The sequence below is a fragment of the Anopheles bellator genome, chromosome 2 (assembly GCF_943735745.2).
Source record: "Anopheles bellator chromosome 2, idAnoBellAS_SP24_06.2, whole genome shotgun sequence".
NCBI classification, from domain to species: domain Eukaryota; kingdom Metazoa; phylum Arthropoda; class Insecta; order Diptera; family Culicidae; genus Anopheles; species Anopheles bellator.
The window spans coordinates 12,386,488-12,410,550 of NC_071286.1; the positions used below are offsets into that span (position 1 = coordinate 12,386,488).

At 52.1% G+C, this 24,063-nt stretch overlaps 3 protein-coding genes across 5 annotated transcripts; 2 read left to right on the plus strand and 1 right to left on the minus strand.

The window, feature by feature from the left end:
- The first annotated feature begins 4,029 nt into the window (after positions 1–4,029).
- LOC131209687 (organic cation transporter protein) lies at positions 4,030–15,927 on the plus strand. Of its 2 annotated transcripts, none has more exons than XM_058202810.1 (7): positions 4,030–4,553; positions 10,712–11,135; positions 13,703–14,295; positions 14,377–14,551; positions 14,903–15,048; positions 15,216–15,382; positions 15,526–15,927. In XM_058202810.1, the coding sequence occupies exons 1-7, from the start codon at positions 4,104–4,106 to the stop codon at positions 15,611–15,613; spliced, it is 2,043 nt and encodes a 680-aa protein (XP_058058793.1). In that variant the 5' UTR covers positions 4,030–4,103; the 3' UTR covers positions 15,614–15,927. The 2 variants fall into 2 exon arrangements, with proteins under 2 accessions (XP_058058793.1, XP_058058792.1); XM_058202809.1 differs by having other exon boundaries at positions 15,216–15,375; positions 15,498–15,927.
- Positions 15,928–16,990: 1,063 nt separating this feature from the next.
- Positions 16,991–23,261, plus strand: LOC131208826 (uncharacterized). The gene is made up of 3 exons (XM_058201729.1): positions 16,991–17,282; positions 21,879–22,741; positions 22,814–23,261. The coding sequence occupies exons 1-3, from the start codon at positions 17,262–17,264 to the stop codon at positions 23,040–23,042; spliced, it is 1,113 nt and encodes a 370-aa protein (XP_058057712.1). The 5' UTR covers positions 16,991–17,261; the 3' UTR covers positions 23,043–23,261.
- LOC131208827 (histone deacetylase complex subunit SAP18) lies at positions 23,072–24,040 on the minus strand. 2 transcript variants are annotated; one of them, XM_058201730.1, is made up of 3 exons: positions 23,890–24,040; positions 23,358–23,808; positions 23,072–23,257 (listed from the first exon to the last, which is right to left on the minus strand). In XM_058201730.1, exons 1-2 carry the CDS (start codon positions 23,956–23,958, stop codon positions 23,428–23,430), a joined length of 450 nt encoding a protein of 149 aa, XP_058057713.1. In that variant the 5' UTR covers positions 23,959–24,040; the 3' UTR covers positions 23,072–23,257; positions 23,358–23,427. The 2 variants fall into 2 exon arrangements, with proteins under 2 accessions (XP_058057713.1, XP_058057714.1); XM_058201731.1 differs by having other exon boundaries at positions 23,324–23,808.
- Positions 24,041–24,063: the final 23 nt, after the last annotated feature.

The window sequence follows — 24,063 nt, forward strand, 5'->3', positions numbered from 1 at the left end:
GGGATGTCGTTGTGGCCGGTACACACAACACTAAGCAAACAATAGACACCGAATGATGCATCAAGAAGGTATTTTATGGATCAGGTGGCCCCGTTAGTGAATAAGCTCCGTCGATTTGTAAACAAACCAGAAACATCGCACCAACCCACCAAACAACCCTACAGTCACGGTAAACGAAAAACATGAGGATAATTTAGGGGAGCTGCGTTGGGTGACCCACGACACGTCCCACGTCCCCACACTTAGTCCGAACAACATTTTGATCACACTGATCGTTTGCGGCGCGCATGATTTGTAAAAATTATTACTAAAACTAAATGTGTATTACAAAGAATTATCACGAAACATCCCTAAACGGGCTTTGGGCTTTAGATGTGTATTTTGGGAGCTAAGAACCCACCGCGCGCCGCGGGCCAGATGATGCTTTTAACGTTATCGACGTGACCCAAGACCCCACAAAAAAGCCCCCGTAAATTTAGCCAAAACACACAAACTACGCCAAACTAGCGGAAGTAAAATGTAATCGACTTAACCCGAATCCCCTGAACGTTATCGGCCCCCCGCTAGCGCCCGCACTCATGTAATGCCTTGGTGTACTTAAACTTTGAATGTTCAGTGTGTCACACGTAGGGTCACGTAGTCGCGATCGACGCTCCTGCGGACTGTGTTTGGTCTTTTCTTGCATAACGCCACCTTGGAAATGCACTGGATCACGGCGAGGAAGAAGGTGTTATCGAAGGGTTCTCTAACCGGGAAGGGTCTCGAGTGGTCAACGGGTTAACGGCTAGTGAGTGTTGAGCAGTATCGCCAAATGGCTACCGCGGGTTATTAAAGATTGCGTAGCTCCGGCTATCGTTTTGGAATAAACATAAATTAACGTCGAACTATCAGGAAGAGCCCGGTCGGTAAATGCAACGTGAACCCCGATTAATTTATTTATTCGTACCGTACTTAAGTCGTGAGCGTCGCGCTAGCCGCGTACTACCTTCGCCCGTTGGGCGGGTAATAGTATTTAACGTTTGAGGAAAAGTGACGACCCAACATACGTGTCATTCTGCATTACACGTGTGTATTTTGCTGGAGGATTGTGTTTTGTGCGAAGCAGGTGCTAAACACGGGCCGCTGTTTGTGTAAATATTCTTTGCAACACCACCTTTCGCGGAACACAGCCGCGGGTGCCACGAGGAGAAAGATTGCGTTGCTGACCGGGCGGCCCAGCGGCTCACCAAACCGTTAGGAAATAGAGCCCTACGCGAGCCAATATTGAACATATGGATCGTGAGGCGATTACAGCTGACACAAACACATATACGGTAGAATAATAATGATGATAATAAATGTGGTATACTGTAAACGTGCCCGTCGGGTGCTCGCTTTCTTGCTGCCCTCGCGACGTCATCCGAAAGTGGCGCCGCCGGACGGGACTAGTTGTGTCTAGTAGATGGCATGATTCACCCTCTGAAAGGCTCCGGAGGTCGTTCCGAACGAGTGTGACCTTCGCCCGGCCGTTTTCCAGGCCGCCAGAGGGCGCAAGCTCGGCGTAACGAGGTGCCGAGCGACGTAACTATGCGGATGCCCTGCTTCCTAGAACGATCGCTGCAGCCCCGTCGATCTACGTTACCACATTTAAACAGAAATAAAAACGGTTCCACCAACAACGGCTCTTAATTGTATGTTAATTGATGCGGCTCTCCTAGTGTCACGATTTCGATGCTCGAGGGAACGGCACTGGAGGCGCGCGCGCGCGGATAGAAGCGTTGGCCAAGTGACACCCGCCGGGCCTGGCCTGCCAGATGGACCGCAATCGATGGGAACCCGATCACTGGGTCCCTGGCACACCTGGCCAATGGGAACAGGTTGAACTAAGGTTGGAGCTGGAGCTGGGGCCCGGCCACCAGATTGCGGATCGGGCACCGGGCCAGCGCTGTAAGGTCACCGTCTAACACCTTCCTAGGGGCTCGCTAGATAAAAAGGAGCCCGCACGCTGGCCCCATTCTAAATGGTACGTCGGGCTGACGGCATTCCACAGAACGTTTTAGCTGCCGTCGACTTGCCTTTGGGGTGTCACACAAATGGACCCAACATTAACCCATTGTTTCCGCCTGGGCCGGCCAGAACGGATCGAGATTTTTTTTCTTCTCTCGATTCCATATAATCACCTGCCGGCAAAAGACCTCCAGAGCGACCTGGGTGCTGTACGGTTGCAACTGTGCCACTTTAAAACTAAATCCACCGCGAACGGTGCTAACGTCTGGGTGGGGACCTTATGTTGTTGGCCGCCGCGTTTTATTTTTGCTCCCGTTGCTGTGGCGCCTCCAGAAATGGGGAAGTGTTATACGACACCGGAGCACGCGGCCCGCGGACGATGGAAGCGAAGCGAAATGTCGGGCCGGCGCGAAGGAATGTACCCAGGAGGAAGTGAGTTTGTGCCACGCGACCGGAATGCTTAGAATGCTGCCCCGTTACGGGTTGCGCTTGGGAGCTCCAAGGATGTGCTGATTTTCCGTAACACGATCCGATTGGCGCACACGCTCCGGTGGCTAATCTAATAAACATTCACTTCTACCCTCTACACCAAGGCGCGTTGAAGCTATCAATCAACACCGCGAGCAACGCAACGGGGCCAAAGCAGAGTCGATGCGAAATGAAGCCATTGTTACGTTCAGTTTGATGGGGTACTCGGTTTTTTTTATGTTATGCTAAAGTTACACATATTGATCGCTCAGATAATTAATAATTTTAGTTAGACGTTTTTTTTTTAAATGCCAATCCGGTTATACGGTTAAAAAAATGAACAGGGGACCATGAGCAGATGCTGAAATGCTGATAGCGCAAACTGCTCGAATAATAAGCTTCGATAGATTAAACTGCTCGATAACCCGATCGAAAGATTTCGTGTGAAATAAAACATGGCGAGTTGATATGTTTCTTTACCATTTTTTTGTATTAAAGATTTTGTCGAAATGTTTCGTTAAAACTAAATCGCTCAAATAGTCACTTAAGTTTGTATTAAAAACTTCAATTTCCTGACCAAATTCGAAGGAACTCGATGATTAGCTTCTGTTAATTAAAGACAGCAACAATTTTATAAATTCAGAAAACTATAAAACATTGTCTCTCGTGTTGCTCCTTGAAGCGGTATTTTTTCTAAAAAAAAATGTTAACCATTGCTTGGCGCATTCCGTGATTCACACGACCGATAGTCGCGGAACCGAGCCATCAAAATCGTCGGTTCCCATTCTGAGGCTATAATTTATCGCCCTGGCTCAGGCAACACGTTCCAGCTCGGCCGGCCACTGCAGAGCAAAACGGTGACAAGTGGACACCGCTCCGTGGTATGTGTGTCGAGGCGCTAATGGCCCGTTTTCTCGGGCACGACCGAAATCGGAGGTTCTGTTGCCAATGCCAGCGGCGTCTCTCGTAACGGACGTAGTCCTAGCCCACCGAAACCCTGGGTTGCTTTGGGTCAGACACATGGCGCACGAAAACAATCAATGCTGGCGACCAGAGGGTCCGAAACGAAACAACAGTTCCCCGGCTAGACGGCAAGTTCCCGCTGACAGCGGTCTAAGTATAGTCGTAGTCGCCGCCGTAGTAGTAGTAATCGGCCCGTTTGCTTTGCGCTGTACATTCTAAACAACGCAGGCGACTCTGCGAGGGCTCGATCGCGTTTTCGCCATTCGCGATCGAGTCGACGAGATCGGTGTGCTGTTCGCGCAGCGTAGAGGTAGTAGTATACTCGGCCAGAGTTCGTGTTCCGCGATCGGGTAGAGCACCTACACGGTGCGATGTCAACCCGAGTTTGCCGAGGGAAAGATAAACGTGCGCGAAGCACAGAACCCCGGCGCACAGGTAGGGCAAGCCGTACTCCGGTCCGGACCGGAGTGTCTATTTAACTTAGCAGCGGCGCGCACGCCTCGGTCAGTGTTCTGTTGCACTTCCTGCGAGCTAGAACTGCCTGCCACCGTGTCCTCAACCCTCGATCGGTCGGAGCAACACGTTCGTGAAGTGAAGTCGTTAGACGCCAGAGTGTTTGTCAGGATCTTGCAAGGATCACAGTGCTCGCGCCAGTGGTTGGTGTCAATGTGACCGCAGCGTGTAGAATGAAACGACATTATTACGTGCAGAGAATGAACAGCGAGGAACGGTTCGGAGTGCCCGGTGATGCGCCCGGCATTTACACGGTGACGGTGCCGCGGCTGGAAGTGTCCTTCCCGGTGCTGACCGCTGCTCCGGGGCCCGTCTGCCCGCCCCAGCAGCACGGTCCCACGGTGGACTTCGGGACGGTCAATATCTACCAAACGGCACTCGGGCCCTCGAAGGCCGGGGCCGATGGGCCGCTGGGCGCCTCGAAGGTACCGATGGTGGCCACTGTGGACGATAAGAGTGATAACGCCAGCGACGTCACCGGTAACCTCGCCGATGATGACGACAACACCGATATCATCTCCGACTACATCGGCCACTACGGCCGGTGGCAGTTCGGCTGGACGTTCGTGTTGTGCCTGTTCCAGATTCCCACCACGTTCCACATCTTTTGTTTGGTGTTTCAGGTGAGTGGCTCGGGGTGTTCCTCCCGGGATTTCGGAGCGTCCCGGGAACGAGCAGTGGACAGGCGCTAGTTTCAGTAATTCTCCCATAGCGATCAACCGCAGGTCATTGTGTAGGGTGTTCCCTGACAGCGTTGGACGTCCCTTGTAGTTGTGCAGATCATTGTTTTTTGGACTTTATAGACTAGAAAATAGCAATGCCTCTTTTAATTGCGGACCTTCGAAAAGCGTTCAAAAAGTCCTAAAACTAAAGAGTAAGCCAGTTGAGATGGAGTTCTGGAACCCAAATCAATTTGAAAATGATTCAAACGAAGTAATTTCCATATAAAACAGTTGTGCCGAATGAAAACGAAAGACACTAAATTTTGCCCCCAAAAAGGGTGCCTTCTCAAGGAATGGGCCAATCGATTCCATATTTTCTCACTGATCACGTTAGAATATTGAAGTTTGCCACTTTTCTGCTTGCAAAGCAACTGGTCCGTTCGCGGCGTGTCCTTGAGTAAGATCGGCCATCGGTTCTTTGCCCTCACGTCGCACGTTGGACACTTAAAAAGCCATAATAGTGCTACGATTTTCTTCCGACGCTCGACTTGAATTCTAATAAGTGTCGTAAAAAGCCCACTCCACAGATCGACCGGACTGATAAGATCCCGCTCCGTGCTTGAGAAGGGCATTAGGGTTCCTACTTGGCCCTGATTGGCCCGGATTCTTTGGCCAACAGAATGAATGGGGCGCGCATTAGGAACGCCAACATATTTTGATTGCAGCGAGCGTCAAGTTCATCATTGACATTGACGGATTCATTTCCCGTCAGCCCGCCGATGTCGGCTCTCCAGTTTCGCGTGTCGCGTGCGTTCGTTGACGTTGACACGCGAAGATCCTTTCCTGAGCGCTGGTGACATAACTGCCTAAACGCTCGAAACTGGAATGCTGCCAGTAAGTGCTCGGGTGGCCCCGTGGCCTTCTGCCACCTTTCACTTTCGAAGCCGGCTCAGCCAGCCAGCCAGCCAGCCAGCCGCCCCGGTCGTGGTTGGCACACTTTTGGCAGCTTTTTTTCCGTCAAGGCCTGGGGCCCACTCGGGGGTCAATGGTGACCGAGGTCAAGTTTGTGGCCACCACTTTCCCGGGGCGTTTCGGGTCGGGTACGGGTCGATTCAGTGCGGTCTATCGACCACCGCCTTTTGGGGCGTGCTGATCGCTCACATCCGCCCCCAGATCCTAACGGTGTCAAGGTAGTGGTGTCGACCCGATCGGTGTCGGCATTAGGTTGGGCCCGTTTTTGGGAACCGGAGCGCCATTTGTCACTCTCGTTTGGACACTAAATACCGGATCCAGGGGTTGGGCCTCCAGTTTGGAGCTTTTTAATTATACTCAGCCTCCCTTCTACTGTCTCAAGTAATTAGTAGCATTGTTTACTATCTCAAGCACGTTGTTGACGAATGTTGACAAAACATTAGTCAAGCGCACTAACGAGCCCTCTCCGACCGTAGCCGACGAAAGGGAAAACATAAACGCGGGCGACCGCATCGTGGCAAGGAACCGATTAATGATTAATGCTACGCTCGATCGCGCAGTGGGCCGTTCTGACCCTGGGCGGCGATAGAGTCGGTGTTTCCGATCAAGCATAAAGCTGCGATCGAGGTTTGGTAGCATAAGTCCCACTGATGCACCATTCGGTACGGCTGGCGCTGAATGCAGTTTATGCTCACGGAATTCAGGTTGGTTCCATTACTGCGCCCCATTAGGGGCCCATTGGTCACCCACACCCGGGTTGAGTAATACGCCGGCTATTTAGCCCGGTCCGGCTCGTTTGGGCCATGTGCCGCGGGGCACACATTAGCACATTAGTTGCCGCGCTTGGCAAAACCCCGATCTAAGTGCGGCAAATTAGGGCACTCGAGAACCTTAAACCGGTGGTGTTCCTATTTGATCAGGGCTCGCTGAGGGCTCAGTGGTAAATACGTTCATTAGGCGTACTTAACGAAAGTTGACAATTCCTGTTCCTGCCAAATGCTTCAGGAAGTGCTTTTTCTGGTAATTCACTAGCTAAGCAGTCGTCGGACGGTTGGTTCCCATTGGCAGAACACAGCACATGTGTGTGCCCCGAGATCCCAGAGGTCCCTTCCTTCAGGGGCTTAAAACACACAACCACCCCGGGCAGGGGGTTTCCCACGACAAGAAAGGATTCGTTATTCATTTTCTCTTGGATTAGTCACCTCTCGTTTCACACTTTTCGAGCGGTCATCGATAAAGCCGATTATTTCTTACATATTTTTTCCCACAACCAGGACCAGGGTAGATAATTTTGTTCACAAAAACTCCGAACGTGGATTTCCCGTCGCTGCGGGAAAGGAAAACGGTCAGGGAAGCGCCTCACGGAAACGGGTAAAGCCGCGCCCTGGCTGTTGTTGCAGCCTCATTGAAGTTTGTTCTGTGCTTATTTTGAGGACATAAATCTTGCTTCAACAGAGAGCATCCTTCGCGGCGATTGTTTGCCCAATCTATGAAATGATCTTCCTGTTTTGTAAATATTCTAAATTGAAACTACATTCTGGTGGGTGAAGAAACTGTGTCAAAATGAAGGCTTTAAATGAATTTTCTTTTGCACTTTTTTTTTCGTGAAGAATTTTCGAGCATCAATTCCTGAATTACAAGTCCACTTTTCCCCAATTCCAGCCGTTCTTGAATCGCCTGTCCGAAGGCAAGTCATTGGCATGTTGACGATTACAATATTGGAGAAAACTGAGTGACCGTTGGTCGTGAACTACAAAATACCCAATTGGAATGGCAATTCTTTGCCCCTCTATACCGGACTTACTTGAGTGGAGTTCTTGCTTTGGGTGACACCATAAATTGCTAACCACCGTTATTGCAGTTTGGCCAATCGCCATTAAAAGAAATTCTTCATAATACTTACCAAAGAATTGTAGAAAACAGAATATTGTTAGCCCTGTTAAAATGTACAGAAGAACGGTGCGCGAAGACTGAACCGATTCGTTTCACACGCGAAACTAAAGTGGCGAGTCTCATCTCATTCTCGTGGGCTCATCATCCACCAAAGCCTTCTGTGATTCAAAATCGTCAGGACAGTGCGTATGCAGCTTTACTCCCTGTCGGGTTCGAATGAATTAGTGCTACGAGGAACTGCCTCGCCAAGACTCGTCGAAAGGTTAGGACCATTTTGCATAACTTCAATTACGGACGGTGGTACGGTCCCCGTTTCACGGTTCCCACCGACACGCAGTCCTTCGGTACTGATCCGCCCCTTTCGGTACGCCCGGTTAGGTCCGTTGACAGGCGAGTGATTATTATTTAATTCACCTACCTACCGCAACTAACATGCTGTCCCACGTCCAGTGGCGTCGATTTATCGCTTAAATAAATTAATAACCGGCTCCTAATTGTACTTTCGTTTTCGATGGAATCTCCGCCGACCGACGCCATATAAATCAGTCAAATGTAGTAATTGCGATCCCGCTGGCTGGCAAGGTGATGTAAACATGCCGTACGATTTCGTTCGATCGCTCTAAATAGGTTGCGATTTAAATACGCCACCACGGTGTCCCTACGCAGTCCGGAGAGCAGGGTTAAAACGCTAATCGCCCGTGCCATTGTGGCAAATCTATAATTCTCGCCCAAACGCCGCCATTTGTCATGCTGTACTATTAACGGGGTTACTACTTCAGCACACCCCTTGGGTCACTCATAACCGGACACGAAGCGGCCCCCGTTTTGCGACACGCTCGATGACCGTGGCGAGCAGGAATTGTGGCGTCGGGTTTTGCATCACCAAATTGCAGTTTGACGAGAGAAAATCGAAATGAAAATCGCTCGCTCGCCGTCGATCAACCGGCTGGGGTTGCGCCACAGTCTCCGCCACAGTACCGGTGGCCTTCGAGCTCGAAGAAAAGCTTGTCCCTTGCGTTTGCGCCACCTCTTAAATTCATTAACTTCAGCTTGCCGAGCAACACTTCTCGACCTTGACCGTCTAAAGTTTGTTCACCGGCTGCTCGAGCTGCTCGAAACTGTATGGCTGCCTGTTCGGAGCGCCCCCCGAAACCATAATAGAGCAATAAACCTAGCGAAAGGCGTCGTGTGGGATTTCCCTTTCCATTGGTTCCGTTTGGCGACGAACGCGTGCCACAACTCTTCCGGCATCCGCTCGGACGACCGGTTCTGGACCGGGGTTCAAACCCACTCGAACGGGCAGTTCGGAGGATCACTGACGGACTCACTCGACCCTGGTAGGCCAATCGATGCGCGACATTGAAGAGTGCTGTCGACCCTGTCGCAGGCGCAAAGATTCGCGATCCTTCCCGAGTCCGACTGACCTGCGATAGAGCACCCCTCGCCGATAAGGGTACTGCGCACTTCATACGCCCCAAAGGAAAGCGGCTAGACCGGACTGGATCCAAACTGACGCAATATCCTGACGGAATTTCAAACGTCACAAACTGCGCACTGACTGAAGTGGAGTGATCGATCCTTCCGCCTCCCACTGGGCGGCCATTAGCGTCGGCGTTGCGTTGGAATATTTTAATACTGATCGCATGGATGTTTATTGTGGTTGGAGTACGCAGTGGCCATACATTGTGGTAACGGTTAGTGGCGCCAGCGAAGCCTGAAAAGTCTTACGGTGACTGCAGGAAATCAGGAAGGCGAGCTTCATTTCTTCTAATGATAACCTTTGCGATCGACGATGGCCGCTAGTTCGCTAGAACATTTAGAACCGTTAGCATCGGGCAGCGTTCTAACTGCCGCTCTTTCCGCACGCGAATCCGAAGGACGTCCAGTCCCGGTATAAGGATCGTTTACAACAGTGTGACGCATACAGTGTCTCAACATGGTCCGTTAACCGATCGGCCCCGGAGCCGCTGGTCAGTCAGTAAAAATAAACAACAGAAACTGGTTCACGGGTACACGGGCGGCACTTATGGGCCTCCGCCACGAACGGAACCTCATCAATCAACGATCGAGCATGTAACAGAGTCTGCAGACCAGGAAGTTCGATCGTGCGGCAAATTTGGGACCGACCCTCCAGTAATAGGATACGTAATCTAATCTTGGACCGCACGTCAGTTTGTTAGCCACAGAGCCGCAGGACATTTCCAGTTACCACACGCTGTGGCGCGTGGCGCCGACTCGCGCGTGAAATTAAATGTGGTTAGTTCAGATAACACCTAACAGGTTATAAAGTCTAGCGCCTGGGGTGAGCTTGCTCGATTCTTGATTGCTTCCTCCCGGCGAATCTGCGTGGTAGGGTCTGCACTTGTCTGAATCAAACGCCCATTAGCTGGGGGCTCATTAACCAGCAGCTACCCGCAGAGTGCTAGGCGCCCTTGGCATCCATTGGCAGGATCGACGAGGAAGTGCCAGCAACAGCAGCGCTGCAACAGCACCTTACCAACCTTGCCCAAGGCTCTCGGTATCGGGGCACGCGTATCGGCCATGCCAGGCATTTGCCGGTAATTTTCATTCCACTAGAGATCGCTTATCGCCCGAAGCTCGCGCTCGATGCGCACGGCGCGATCCGTGCCACGCGTTGCTCTGGAATGCTGGTAACTCGATCGTCGTCGAAGGTTTGGCCAGAATTAGCCAACAAAGCTTGTTAGCTCGCTCGCCGGAGCCTTCGACAGGCCTCGTGTAACGGGTTGCGAAATTCGCAACACGCCCGCTCCGTTGACATTGACCGTCCGGTCATGTAGCGGGGCCACGAGGAAGCGAACGAACTCCAACAACCCCCCCTAGGGGCTGGCAGCTTTCGGGGGTGGGGAATCAGTAAACAAAACGCGCTGGGCCCCGCGTACGACATTGAAACGTCACGTACGATGCGTTACGGTGCGTTACGCGCCCATTGAACCGGTTTCCGGTGACCCACCGCCGCATCTATTTTTACCGTTCTCCGACGTTCCGCGACTCGTGACTCTAATTATCGTTGCGTGTAACCGACGGAATGGCGCAATGGATTCGGAACGATCATTATCGGAACTGGCCGTTTTGCATATTGTCGCGAGCTAATGAGCGGGCTCCAAGATTTGATGCAGGAATGAAATGTACAAATTCGGGACAGAACACACTCCAAAAGACGTCCAATCCACGATAAAAATAGAACCAAAGGTCATATCCATAGCTAACCGCTTGTTTCTCCTTCACCGACACAGGCCGCCAACCGTGAGTTCTGGTGCGCCCGACCGGAACACCTGGCGACCGTGCCACTCGCCGTGTGGCGCAACCTTACCCAGCCCGACGGCCAGTGCAGCTTCCGGGCGGACGCCCCGTACGAGCGGCTCACGCTGGACAGCTTCTTCGAGTACTTCGCGAGCTTCACGAACGGCACCGCGAACGATCTGCCACCGGCGGCGGTGGCCGGCGGATGTCCGGCCTACGAATACGACGACTCGATTTTCGGCCAAACGATCGTGGCCGAGTTTGGGCTCGTCTGTGACCGGGCGTACCTGGTGAGCCTCGTGGAGTTGAGCTTCTTGGCCGGCGCTGCCCTCGGCAGTGTCGGCAGTGGCTGGATCAGCGACCAGTTCGGGCGTCGCCACACGCTGATGGGCTTCGCACTGGCCCAGGCCGTCACCGGTAAGTTCCGAGATCCGCTGCCAATTATCCGCCAAATTTCACGCCATTTTAAGCCATCCAGCGTGAGCGCGTGCTCCGCGCAACGCCCATCTAGTTAGCCACGGTTACGGCCGCACGTCAGTCAGATCCCAGAACATCCGTTTTTATGTTGTGTTGTGTTTTGTTGCGTGCTGCCGATAATGTGGCCATCGTGTCCGGTAACAACCCCCCGCCTGTAATGGGCCGCACTTTTAGTTGCGGTACAGAAAGTTGTTTGTTTTGTGTCGATTTGAAGTCACGTGCCGGACAAATTGATCGGACAAAGCCCAAATTGGGAGCCACCATTACGCCGGTAGGCAATCAATTGGCCGAAATGCACAATAGATGACGCGTCAAACCACAACCGTGTAATTCACGTTTTCCCGGCCACGAGTCAAGTCAATTTCCTCCACCCTGGAGCCGTTCCTGGGAGGTGCTTTAATTACAAAATCGCGCCCCGCTGGACCGTGTGGCGGTGTTTGGAAGTCGTAGAGTCGTGGTGAAATCCGTGTTGGGCTCGATCCCGAGAACTGGAAACAGTGATGTATGGAATGGCGGCAGATGCACTCTGCAAAGACACTGCACTCGCGGTGCACTTGTTCAAGCGTCCGTTCTATTTCTGTCCTTGGAGTTTGTGAGAAGCCATAGCATTCGGTTTGCATAGGCCGTTTATATGGCCCGCTCTGGTGGTGCAATAAAACCCTGCAATCGGCGTATGGTTCTCTACATCTGCCCATCTGATAAAAAACGGAAACAACCTCATTAATAATACGATACTTAAACGCCAATGCAAAGGACGGTAGTGGCACACGATATTATCGCGTCAGTCATTATCGAATCAGTGTGTAATGAATAATTGAAGACGGTCGTCATGCTAAGGAAACGTACCAGAAAGTGAACCAATTACCCGACTGTGGATCGAGTGTAATTGGCTGAGATTTATCACAACCCAGCCGCAAATTTCGTTTCGGCCCAAGGGTAATTTTTGTAGGCAAACCAAGCGATCATTAGAATCGACACATTCAAATATTGTAATAGCAAACTAACTAAATGCGATTAATTATTCCTCACGTTCATGGGATTCATAATGCATTTTTCAAATCAAATGCATTTTTAGCCGAATTTAGTCTCAACACATGGGCTCAAAAGTCGCCGAGCTTAAGAAAGAAAACTTTAGGCGGTACTTTATTGCATCCCTTTAATAGGCCTCAGTTTTAGTAATAACCTCGAGCAATTCATTCGAGCGAAATTTCTTACCAGTCAGCATTTTGTTGAGATCTGAGAACAGCCAGTAGCGGCTGGGAACCAACTTTGGCGAATACGGATAATGTGGAAGCAATTCGATGTTTAATTCATGTTTTTCTGCTAATTGGTTTCAGTCACCGGGTCGTTGTCCTGATGAAACATTTTTTTCTTTGCAATAAGCGTTCGTTTCTTTCGATCTTTCATTTTCGGCCCTTAAACACTTCAATGACATAAGCAATTTAAAGCCGACACGTTCTTTTGATATCTTCACCATGTCAGCAAACTGACGCAACCGCATTATTCAAAAAGATTTTGTGGATTTTTAAAATGTTTTCTGCATCAGCATCAGCATCAGCAAACGTACGTTTTACTATTGTTTCCGATGGAGTGGAATCGTCATAATACTTTTTAAGCCATTGCCTCGCTTGAACTGAAAATTATCCCATCAAGAAGCAGTGTAAAATTAAAACACGAAATTGTTTTCTATCAATTATTTTGAAAAGAAAATGTCACTCTGAGTAGAATAACTCTCAAACTTATAGTTAGAATATGATGAAATTTCAACTTTCTTTTAAAGCTAGTATCCCAGTAGTGAAAGTAGTGAATGAAATAAGACTAGCCCAATTTATGTGTTGGGCGCAGCCCATGTGTTAGCTCATCAGACGGTGCTTGGTATGTCATTTTCGATATTCAACCTACACGATTTGATCGATGAAGAACTCGCTTAGCTAGTCGGCCAAACACACATAAGTCGGCGATTGCCAAGAAGCCAAGGGGAACATCGGAGCAACTCTAATCAGTGATTCAGACCCCGTGTACGTGCAATTATGGGCCGAGAGATTGGCTCGGGGATGCTGACGGCGCCGCGGACGTCTGCACGTTTCACAAGCACGGCACGTGCGCCCCACCAGCATTCTCCGGTGCCGATGGTGCGTGTTAAACCCTCCTCCCACCGGTTGTCACGGTTCCGAGTTGAAACTTTAAACTCGATTAGAAACCAAATGCTCCGGGATGGGGTCCGCCAACCGAGCCACAGCCGAGCGTGCAGTATGCTAATGTGCAGCAGACGTTAATCACTAGGGCCCCGGAAGTAGGGACTAAAACGCACACAACCACAACCAGCTGCCAACGGTGCGTTCACTTCCCGAATGGGAAGGCCACTAAGGAGACCTCGGGTGGTAAAAGGGAACCGGTTCTACCCGAGTAACCCAGAGGCCAAGGACTGCTGCGGCGGAGAATTTGGGCAAACCACCCGGCCCGCAACCGTCGACGCTCACCCTCTCGTGTGTCCCATTTTTTCGCAGGACTGGCGCTCGGATTCGTGAGCTCACTGGAGCTCTACATGGCACTGCGGGTGGTGCTCGGATTCGCCTCGATGTCGGTCGCCGTCGTGAGCTTCGTGTTGGTGGTCGAACTGGTGAGCGGCCGGTACCGGACGATCATCGGCATCCTCAACATACTTCCGGTGGCCTTGGCCTACATCCTGGCGGCCGGCATCGCGTACGTAACGCGCGACTGGCGCACGATGCAGTTCGCCATCACGCTGCCGGGCCTGGCGCTGGTTGGTCTGTGGTGCCGCTGCCCCGAGTCGCCCCGCTGGCTGCTGGCCAAGGGTCGGCTCGATGAACTCTACCAGCTGCTCGAGCGGGCCACGAGCTGCAACGGGCTTGGGCCGCTTCCCGACCACTGCCGCAAATCCCTGGTGGCCGCGGCCAGTACTGGTGCGGGAGTCGAAGGCACGGAACCCGAGGCTGCCGTCTCCGTTGGCGACGTGTTCCGGCGGAAGTTCGTACGGACCACGCTGGTAATGATCGTCGTCTGGTTTGGCATCATCCTGATCTACTTCGGCGTCACGCTTCACTTGAGCAACCTCGGCGGGGACATCTACATCAACACGGTACCGTGCAGTTCCGTTGCTTACGTCGTCTGGGACTGGGACTTGGAAGCGTTACAACTCTCTCTCTCTCTCCCTGCACAGGTCATTGCCGGTTCGGTGGAATCGATTGCCATCTGCCTCAGTATCGTGGTCGTGCTGAAGCTCGGGCTTCGTATTAATTTATTCCTCTACATGGTCATCGCCGGTCTGTCCTGCATCGTGATGAACTTTGTCCCGGATGGCAACCTATGGCTGATTATAACGCTGGCGATGATAGGTAAGTTGGCATCCGTTCCGTTGTGGCCACCTTTGAGTTCGTTAATTAACCACGAGCTGACTGGCTGGCTGACTGTGGAGCCTCGCGTGGGACGTCTTCCTCGAGGCACTAATTTCATTTCCTTCCAACCGGAACGCGATTTGGACGAATTTCTTGATGGTGTGTCTCAGGGTACCACCGAAGCATTATCCAATTTGTCCCGGATCCCTATCGTATCCCTGATTTACTCAAGTGTTCTCAATTCTCGCTGCCCGTCCCCGAAGCGGGTGCCGTGGACCGAAAAAGCGAAACTCAATCAACACCGCGAACTAATGCACCGACCGATCCTATTGTTTTGCCATCCTCACACAGTCAAGTGCTGCGTCGGGGCCTGCAACGCCATCATCCCAACGTTTACCGCCTACCAATACCCGACCACCATGCGCAACCTTGGTGTCGGCGTAGGGAATTTTGCGGCCGGCGTCGCCCTCATCATCGTCCCGTACCTGTGGCTGCTGGTGAGTAGAGCGGTCCTAGTGTTTCATAATTCGATTACTGGCCGCGCACTAGCCTGGCTCGGCCAAATAAATTGAGCCATTAGTTCCAGTGGTAACGCGGCAAGCCGATTGTTGTGCGGTTCGAGCCAGGAAATCTAATCAATTGCTCTTGTCTTTGGCCCACACAGGAACACTATGATCAGTATCTGCCGATGACGATCATGGGTGTTTTCAGCATCGTGGGTGCTCTTTCGCTGGCCGTGCTGAAGGATAAACTGAGCCCCAAGTACCGACAACGGCGGCAAGCTAAACTATCGGCCAAAAAGTCAAGCCTCAACAACGAGCACGATCGAGTGTAAGTTATTATTCGAAATCATTATTTAAACTGACACAAACTGAATTTTTTTAGTAACCCATTTTAGTTTACCATAAATGGAATATTTCCTATAAACTAACTTTTTCTTATGGCACTCTGCTCGCCGAATTATCTACTTTTAGGCGCATCGAAACGCACTTCCCGCGGCCCGCCGAAGAAACCGGAATCAGCAACATTGGATTCGCTCACAACGAAAGCATATTTCTCTAGGACTTCGGCACGTTGGTTGGCGGATAATGTAACCCTATAGCGTAGATGGGGAAGTAGAACGAGAGAGCTAAATACTAGGGTGTGCTCTCGAAGGACAACGATCGCACGCTCGGCATCGGGACACACAGGATTGTGATAACTTATTCTAACTTGGGGCAACAGTAGTATTCGGAGAGTGCCAGCGCGGCGCTCTTCAGGCAATTGGCGATCGCAACGCGATGCGATTGTATCTATTGCCAACAACTAGTATTAACACCGAGCCGCGGTGGCCACATTAGCATAAAGGATTTTTGTTCACAACGAACATTTGTTGTGCGAACTTATGGATACAAATATACTTTGTAGAACAATTCAATTCATTCATCGTCCGGTTCTTGATCGCACGGTGTCCTCGTACTGGGACCACGAAAGAAAGTGACTCGCGGTTGTAATTGTAACACCACCTTCTCCGGGCTGCCCCGACGGAATGCAGCGTAATCATGTGCCGATCATGTGCGTCGGAGGCAGAGACTGCTAAACGTTTGCGCAATATACGCCCTTCTTGCGGATCGGCAGAGAAAACCAGTTTACACGGCACGGTAAACCCAACACGGAATAGGGGGTGCCGCACGGGGCGGTAACCCGACGTCCGTTAACCCTTCACACTCTCGATTCTCGGTTGTTCAGACAAAATAATCTGATTTGACGTACTCGATAGTTAAATCTAATAGAAAATCAATTAAAGGAGTAATAAAATGGAAATTTTAAAAGGAGAACAGGACCCGTTTCGAACAAAACTAAAAAGCTCTAGAAGATGAACTTTTTCTTCGGAGGTTTCCCACTTCGAAAAAGCATGCCGATTAAGCTTTCGCGTGAAAGTTTCTGTTTGACATTTACGAAAAGTATGTGCTCCTGTGAAATTATTAAAAAGCCTGATCCCGAACCCGCAGCATTTACCTTAAAGAAAAACAATGCCAGATCCTGATCGGTCGGTCGGTTCTCCACTCGGACCGCCGCCTTCAAGGGTCCAAGGCAGCCCGAATCAGACACGATCACGATCGCGATCGTGTGCAGAAAGTGAGAGTGAAAAAGACGCAGTGCGCAAACAACCAATAGAGAGAGGTGCGAAACTGCGAACGGCGACGGGTACATAGCCGCAAAGCCTTTTCCCCGTGGAGTCAACCCACCTCGGTGGCCGGTGGCCGGGACGCGGGCCGACGGGGAAAGAAAACGCCCCACGAGAGAGAGACAGAGAAAGAGAGAGAGAGAGAACGAGGCCCACCCAAGCCCAGCAATCCAGCCAGCCACCGCGGTATAAGATGTAGGTCCGGTGCTCCGTTGGCGGTTATTTGGTTGCGGTTCGTCGCCTGCAACTCTCTGCGTTTTGGTCGTTCGAACGTCCCGCGGTACAGAATCTCCTGCGCTCGGTGGTCTGCGGTGGTGGCAAGTGAAAGCTAATTGAGGTAGAAGCAGTGCCAAAGACAGCTGAAACGGGAAGACGTAACGAAGCGTAGAAAGTGTTTTCCATCCAGTGAGGGTGCGACAGACTGTGTGGTGGGCCCGTAAAGAGGAACGGATTCGGAACGGAATTGTTTCAGCACCGTGTTCAGTGTGCGTGGTTCTTAGTGTTTGTTGAAGACAGCTCAATTCCTAGTCAACGTCGAGCAAGATGAAATACTCGCTACTGGTGGTACGTTAAACAATATTCTTTTTCTGAACTGTGTGCGCGCTCACATTTAACCGTAACCTGTTAACGGAAGGGTCATGTTAAACACGGGTCACCTTCAGCATCCTTGGCCTTTTTCGAGACTCGCCACACCCAGGTTGAGGCGGAGCAACCCAGAATGCAGGGCAACCGTCACATGCGTGGTGCTACAGGTCCACTACGACGCGAGCCAAGGATAGTCAGATGACTAACTTGGCCTGAACCAGTTTAGCTCTGCCAGTGCCTCGAGTGCCTTGAAAGGCTTGCGGTGACTAGCCTTTGAATGACTCCACACAGAACCTAATCTTGGCCCCTTTTGTTAATGCATTTACTAATAAAGTACTTCGGTTCCCGGCCATTTCTTTCACGCTTCAGTAAGAGACATTGTGCAACCTGGCGCTTGAGGAGGGCTTACATCTGAAAGGCCCCTAGCCTCGGAGGGATATGATTAGTGTGGGCCCACGGTAGCCGGTTTCATAAAAATGCTACATTACCCACAAATGGCCACGAGGGCCCCCCCGGTGGGGTTCTGCACCATTGGCGGCCGGCCAGCCGGTTCATTGGCTTTGGCAGGTTCAACGGGCCTCGGTCGGATTATGAATGTTTTGTTAACTTTGGACGCAGCGTTTTATGCAACGATCCCTGCTCAGCCAGCCCGATTTTGCATCGGCTTTAAGCCCGACGCCCTGGGGCGCATGTCTGCGAGTAGTTGTTTCACGTGTAGCCAACCTACAATACACAGTTGTTGCGGTCGACCACGTACATAAATATTGTTCCACAAGCAAGGCAGTAATAGCCATTTTTAATCAATAATCCTTCCCGAATGAACTGCTTCTCCCAACAACGCAGCATTCCAAACACATCGTCGTGGCCATTAGCTCATTTGTTTGGCTGCGCGTGCTTCAGCGCGTTTCCAATAACCGATCGTTAATTGCGCCGAGAAAATCGATACCGTGAAATGGCGCAAATTGAATCACCTTTCTTCCGCCACCGAAACACACACCGTAAATCATTCCACGCTGCGTCGAGAGAGAAAAAAAGGAGAAGGGCTTTCCCTACTGGGGCCGATCACTTCCGGGAAGCCCTGCAGCCGGTGGGTAATTAAATGCCCCAAGGCCGGGTGCCGTCACGCTCGACGATCCCATCGTGCTCTCGTGTTGACTCCCGTTGCTAGAAAGACTTAAGCGCCGCACACGAAACGAACCTCGTCGAGCCGAGCCGAGCTGAAGCGGGCCTTTAGTGGAATGTTCAAAGAAAGGCCACACATTGCCACGGTCATCGCGGACACTCGGGAATCCACCGCCAACGAATTATGTAATCCACGGGAGATGCCACGGTTCCCGCACGGAATGGTTGGATCGAAAAGGACAGCCAAACGCGAGTACACAGCCCATTCTATCGGTTGTCCCTCGTGTGTAAGAAGGCAGAAGGCCGGTGAAGGATGTGGCGAATGGTACCCTTAACCGGTAGTTGGAAGCGTTGAAACGTTCCGATCGATCCGGAACCAATTTGACGCTGAATAAAGAGCGTTTCGAAACGAGAAGACATTCCCCGTTAAAAGGTATTCCATTCGACTACCGAATCCCGACACAACGTGTTCAGCATTTCGGCTCGATTGAATTACGTAAAGTGCAGCTACTCCCGAGCCTGCTCCTGTGTACAGTCTGCACCGCGCCGTTATCCTGTCTGCGACTCGCCACGGAGACGTATCTAGAGCGCGTCCATTGCGAAACCCGTTTGACCGGCTCCGGTGGGGAACCAGCCAGGCATTACAGTGCTGCAGTTGAAGTTGGAATTTTCTTTCGGGTCCTTTTTTCGCATCGTTCATTTTTAGTACCAAATACACGAAGCGCTTTAAATATACAGGGGCTAGTGAAACGTCCAACCAGACCAAACCAGACCATCATTGTTCGGTGAAACAATAAGAAACAATTTGAATGACAACAGGCGACGATCAAGCGGTGCGGCGAAGTTTACAGCCCCGGCCCGGGCCCGGACCGGAATAAATAAATGGCTCGATTCACTTTCACGCCAGTTTCACGAAAAGCGTTAAGACTTCAAATGAGATGCAAATTGTAACAACCCGGCCAGGCCCCGGCGGTTGAGGGAGATGCGAATTGCACCAGCCCCCTCCCCAAGTGCAGTGTTGCGATGGCGATGAATATTAAATGGAGCCAGGGGCCCGATTTCTGCGACTCGCTGAAGACAAATCTTGGCTCCAAGGTGCCACCTGAAGGTGTCACAGAGTCATTCCGCGCTGCATACCTGATTAATGAACTTTCGAGCGGCGAACGGAACCAACCTCCGCGTGCGTTTTCCAACCCCTTTCGGGTTGACAGTTTCAAACCGTTCGGGTCATTGTTCGGGTGGCGCAGGGTTGGAACCAGATTGGCCTGTCACCCGGCAAGATCCAAACCCGACCCCGATTCGCCTATATTTAGAAAGTGATTTATTTACATTCGTGCAACTAGCGGCATGATCGACGGCTGATGGATGTGGCATAATGTCGGGGCCAGGGCCTGTGCGGCACGCAAGGCGCACAGTGCTAGGACACGTATTTTGAAACAATGCCGACCGACGGCTTACAAAATCCACTGGGGATTGACTTTTGATTTCTGCTGAGCTAATTCTACGGTAAAAACGAAAGCGAAGCAATCTGCTTCAGAACCAAACACAGATTTGGTCGACCCACCATTTAGTGTGCGAAGCTCGTTTTGCTATGTCCCGAAACACCTGCGGTGGCTTTCCACCACTTTGGTTCCCTTTTCAGCTTTTATCAACCTAAGATAATGTCGCGATCTTAAGGTTAACCGCGATCGTTTCTCACGCGTATTAACGATACCTCGTTCGGCGGAGGCGGCTAACCTTTCCGCAAAAGGCCCGAAGAACATGGGCCTAAACGCCTTATCGGCCGCCCTCGGCCGGGTGGTAAACATTTTTACTGGCCCTAAACGATCTTAACGATCGGGGCAGAACAGCCAATTGTGCTTTAACATTGCTCGATTAGCTCGGGCCCCAGCCACAAACGATCGAATCGTTGGCAACTTTGGGGTCCAATCCAGAGGCCCGCCGGCGGCCACATTAACAGGCGCAATCGTCAAACAGCTCACGGCAGAAAATCACCGAAACATAATCCATCCGTGTGGCGCAACGGTGGCGGCGGATTGCATATCACACACCCACTGCTCCGGTTTATTGATTTTCATCACACTTAATTGACCCACCACTCTCGATTGGGACGCAATCAGTGGCGCACATCGATTGCGCGAACAAGGCCTGGTTTTGGTTCACTCGCTAAAAATTCGCTCAATTTAATAACGTGGCCAACTGACCCGCTTCGGGCTGCTACCGTGCAGATCGTGTAGTAGATCGGCAACGAGGAATGACGGAAGCGGAAACGATCACGCACACGCCTGTCAGACTGTCAGACAGTAAGCCGGTTAGGCCGCGGGCAAAAAAGAGGCACATTCACTCAGCTTAACCTTGGTGCCGTTAATTGGATGATATAAAACGGGGCCTCAACTTCAGCGGTAGGGGTTCGAAAGCATTCAAAAAATCGACGCACCGAAAGAGGTGACCCTTGTACCGATGGCAAAGTGATCTTTTCGATCCACACCTCGTTGTCGATCGATAACATCAAGCATAATATTATGGACTGCTCAGGTGAAGGCCACTCGGGTAGGCAAATCGGTTCAAACTTGAATCGGTTCGGTTCAGTAAGCGCGACAATAATCTGCAATCCAAGCAACCCGATGATAAATGAATCGTGTCCAACATCAGAAACACGCTCGCTAGTTCCGGGAGCGTAAGAACGAAACGGCAACTTTCACTTTCAGCTGTCTCGGGCATTCTGAAGCTGTTCCAGCGACGAACGATCGTGGCGAAAGTCACGGTGGCCTCTGTTTGGCCGCCTCCGGTCTGTTGGGGCGGCACGGCGCCAACGGATCGGCAACGGAACACTCGAGCCGCGCCCGGTGTACTTGACCGTCTCGAGCAACCTCTCAGCCGCAAGGGCAAATTGGTTTCAAGTCTCAAGACCAAGAGCCAAGAGACATCACGCCAGACCACCAGAAGAAGTGATCGTCGAACCGGCCAAACCGGGGGATGATGGGACCAGTTCCTAGTGCCGGCAAGTGCATTGGCTTCGATCCGATGGACCGGATAACCGGATTTAATTGGCCCTAGCATTATTATCTACGATTGCGACACACTGACACTGAGGCCGGGTGGACAACCTGGGCCCCTCCCGTCCCGATGGGATCGACAATAAACCGTAGCTCGCTTTCTCCTGGATCGTCGGCCCGTAATTGCGATGCGCGGTCGTGTGGGCTATCGAATACGCCCCGGGAGAAATTGATCCAAAAGCGGCGCACCGGAGGCTCTGGAGATGTATAATTTGAACTGCAATAAACTTTTATTACGACTAACGGTCCGTTAGCGACACGCGGTTGACACGCAAGGCAACGTAATTAGCAAACTTTCTATCGGCACCGAGGAGGTGCTGCAGCAGTAGTGAAGTTCAATGCACTTGCTCAGTGGCCATGGTGCATTGTTTGATCCTTTCGTCCTTTCCGTTTCCAGGTCCCCCTGGCGGGCATCATGACGCTAGCGACGGCTCAGTACGGACCGGCGCCACCGAGGCTCAACATACCGGGGGCGATCGCGCTTCCGCCGATCCGCGAGGAGCGCCTGCTGCCGCAGCAGCCACCGCAAGTAATACGCGTCCGGCGTCCGGGAGCGGTGCGCCTCGTGCCACAGAATGCCATCCACCAACAGTCCACTCCTCCCAAATTCCTCGACATTCCGGCCACGGTCGAGCACAAGCCGGTGACCGAGGAGCCGGAGGACGACTTTCGGCCAGCTTTCATCCCGCAGCTACAACTCCACCACCCCTCTCCGCCGGTGCCCGTGCTAGCGTCCCCGGCACCACCACCGGCCGCCAGCCCGGTGACCCAGCAACATCCGCTTCCGGACGAGCAGCACGATCGCGAGCGCGAACTACAGCACCATGTTCTCTCTCGCTTCAATGCACAGGAAAACCGACCGGCACCGATACCGCGGGCCCAGATCCCGGAGCGGTTCTTCGCCACCGACAAGGAACCGACCGGTCCGAGTGGAGCACAACGCTTCGGCCTCGAGCGTCCCCAGCCGCAACCCGCCCCGAAACAGTACCGACCGGCGCCGCAGCCGATTCAAGCTCGTCCGGCGCCCCAGCAGCAGCAGGTCCGCGGCCACTACCAGGACGAAGAGCCTCGCCGACCCGTGTCCCAGCATCAGCCGGGCCGTAGCCACTCGCAGCAGGAAGAGAACCGCAAGCGCAAACCGGTCGCCCAAATTTTGCGCAAGTGGCGCGAGGAGCACGAGGACGGATCGATCACGTGGGGCTTCGAAAACGACGATGGATCGTTCAAGGAGGAAACCATCGGCATCGATTGCGTGACCCGGTAAGAGAGGCGCAGTTGAAGCACCGTTGCTCCAGCAGCACAACCTACCATACTGTTTTGGCTATTCCACAGTGGACGTTACGGATACGTCGACCCGGATGGTGAGAAGCGCGAGTACAACTACGAGACCGGCATCCTGTGCGACCCGAATCAGCGTGACGAGGACGACGAGGACAACCTGGAGGTGGACTACCAGGAAAACAAGGCCGTCCTACCGAACGGTGTGCGGCTCGATCTGAACAACATGGGCAAGAAGCAATCGAAACGACCGACCGGCCAGCAGCAGTTCTACCGCAACTGAGGCGACCACAAAGCCCATGGGTTGAGAGAAAGAAGAAATAGTATTTATTATAAGCATGCGTCTTCCGCCTTTGCGCGGAGGGGCCAGCAGTTTTGGTGGCCTGGTCGAAGACAGTGTTGACGCCGCACACAAACACACACGACGGTTCGCGCTCTCTCGGTGAACCCGCCGTTTTCTGAGTCTTAACTAATGGGCCATGCACTCCACATCAAATGCTGCAACAAGAAATAAAAGTGTTCGTTGCAATGCGTGTAACGTGTGTGATTTTATACAAAACATGCCGTTTCGTTTGTCTCCGATTCTGATGGAACTTACCAAAAATGATTCTCGAAAAATTCCGAAGAAGAAAAGCCTATCCTAGTTGTGCACCATTGGCACCCCCTGTTTAGTACGGTCGTTGCCGCCTCGGTGGAGGGATCCGGTTCGGCGGCGTGATGTTAATGTCCATGTAGTCGCCGATGGTAAACTTGGCCTGGGCCAGCGTTTTCGAATCGTCCGCGCCCTTCTGGCCCGAGCAGGTAACACCGATTTCGCGCATCCGGAACGACGAGCCCCGGTCCGGATAGACGACGGCAAAATCAAAGTACGTGCCCTTGCGGCGTGTCTCCGGGTTTACGTCTCGCACCAGTGTCGTCAGTTCGCGCAGTGTCGCATCCGTCCAGGTGTAGATTTGCAGCTCGTTCGAGGGCACCTTACCGTAGGCGTACTCGTTCGTCGAATGGTGCCGTCCGGTGGAGCAAAACACGCGCAGGAGCAACGGGCAGGTCTGTGGCAAACGGGAAGTGAACAAAACGTGTGGTTATGCCGGCACTGACATCGCAAACCCGTTGTCGCATTAGTTACCAACCTTCTCTCGGTCCACCGATTTCGGTGGCTGCGGTTTCTCTTCCACTATCATCGACTCTAAACCGGCCATTTTTACGCTGGCTTAGCAACACTTTGTGTGAGAAATAATATTATCAAACCTCTTTACCCGCTGAAACCCTTTGGCTTGTTTGGGATCGGTTTTTTTCGTGCTCGG

What these genes read in the sequence shown, in the direction of transcription:
- LOC131208826 (XM_058201729.1), top strand. Translation starts at nt 17,262, where the DNA reads ATGAAATACTCGCTACTGGTG. An exon ending in TGAAATACTCGCTACTGGTG is followed by an intron (nt 17,283 to 21,878) that starts GTACGTTAAACA and finishes TTCCGTTTCCAG; the next exon opens with GTCCCCCTGGCGGGCATCAT. An exon ending in GGCATCGATTGCGTGACCCG is followed by an intron (nt 22,742 to 22,813) that starts GTAAGAGAGGCG and finishes GCTATTCCACAG; the next exon opens with TGGACGTTACGGATACGTCG.
- LOC131209687 (XM_058202809.1), top strand. Translation starts at nt 4,104, where the DNA reads ATGAAACGACATTATTACGTGCAGAGAATGAACAGCGAGGAACGGTTC. An exon ending in GGGACATCTACATCAACACG is followed by an intron (nt 14,296 to 14,376) that starts GTACCGTGCAGT and finishes CTCCCTGCACAG; the next exon opens with GTCATTGCCGGTTCGGTGGA. An exon ending in TCCCGTACCTGTGGCTGCTG is followed by an intron (nt 15,049 to 15,215) that starts GTGAGTAGAGCG and finishes TGGCCCACACAG; the next exon opens with GAACACTATGATCAGTATCT.
- LOC131208827 (XM_058201730.1), bottom strand. Translation starts at nt 23,958, where the DNA reads ATGGCCGGTTTAGAGTCGATGATAGTGGAAGAGAAACCGCAGCCACCG. An exon ending in AATCGGTGGACCGAGAGAAG is followed by an intron (nt 23,809 to 23,889) that starts GTTGGTAACTAA and finishes CGTTTGCCACAG; the next exon opens with ACCTGCCCGTTGCTCCTGCG.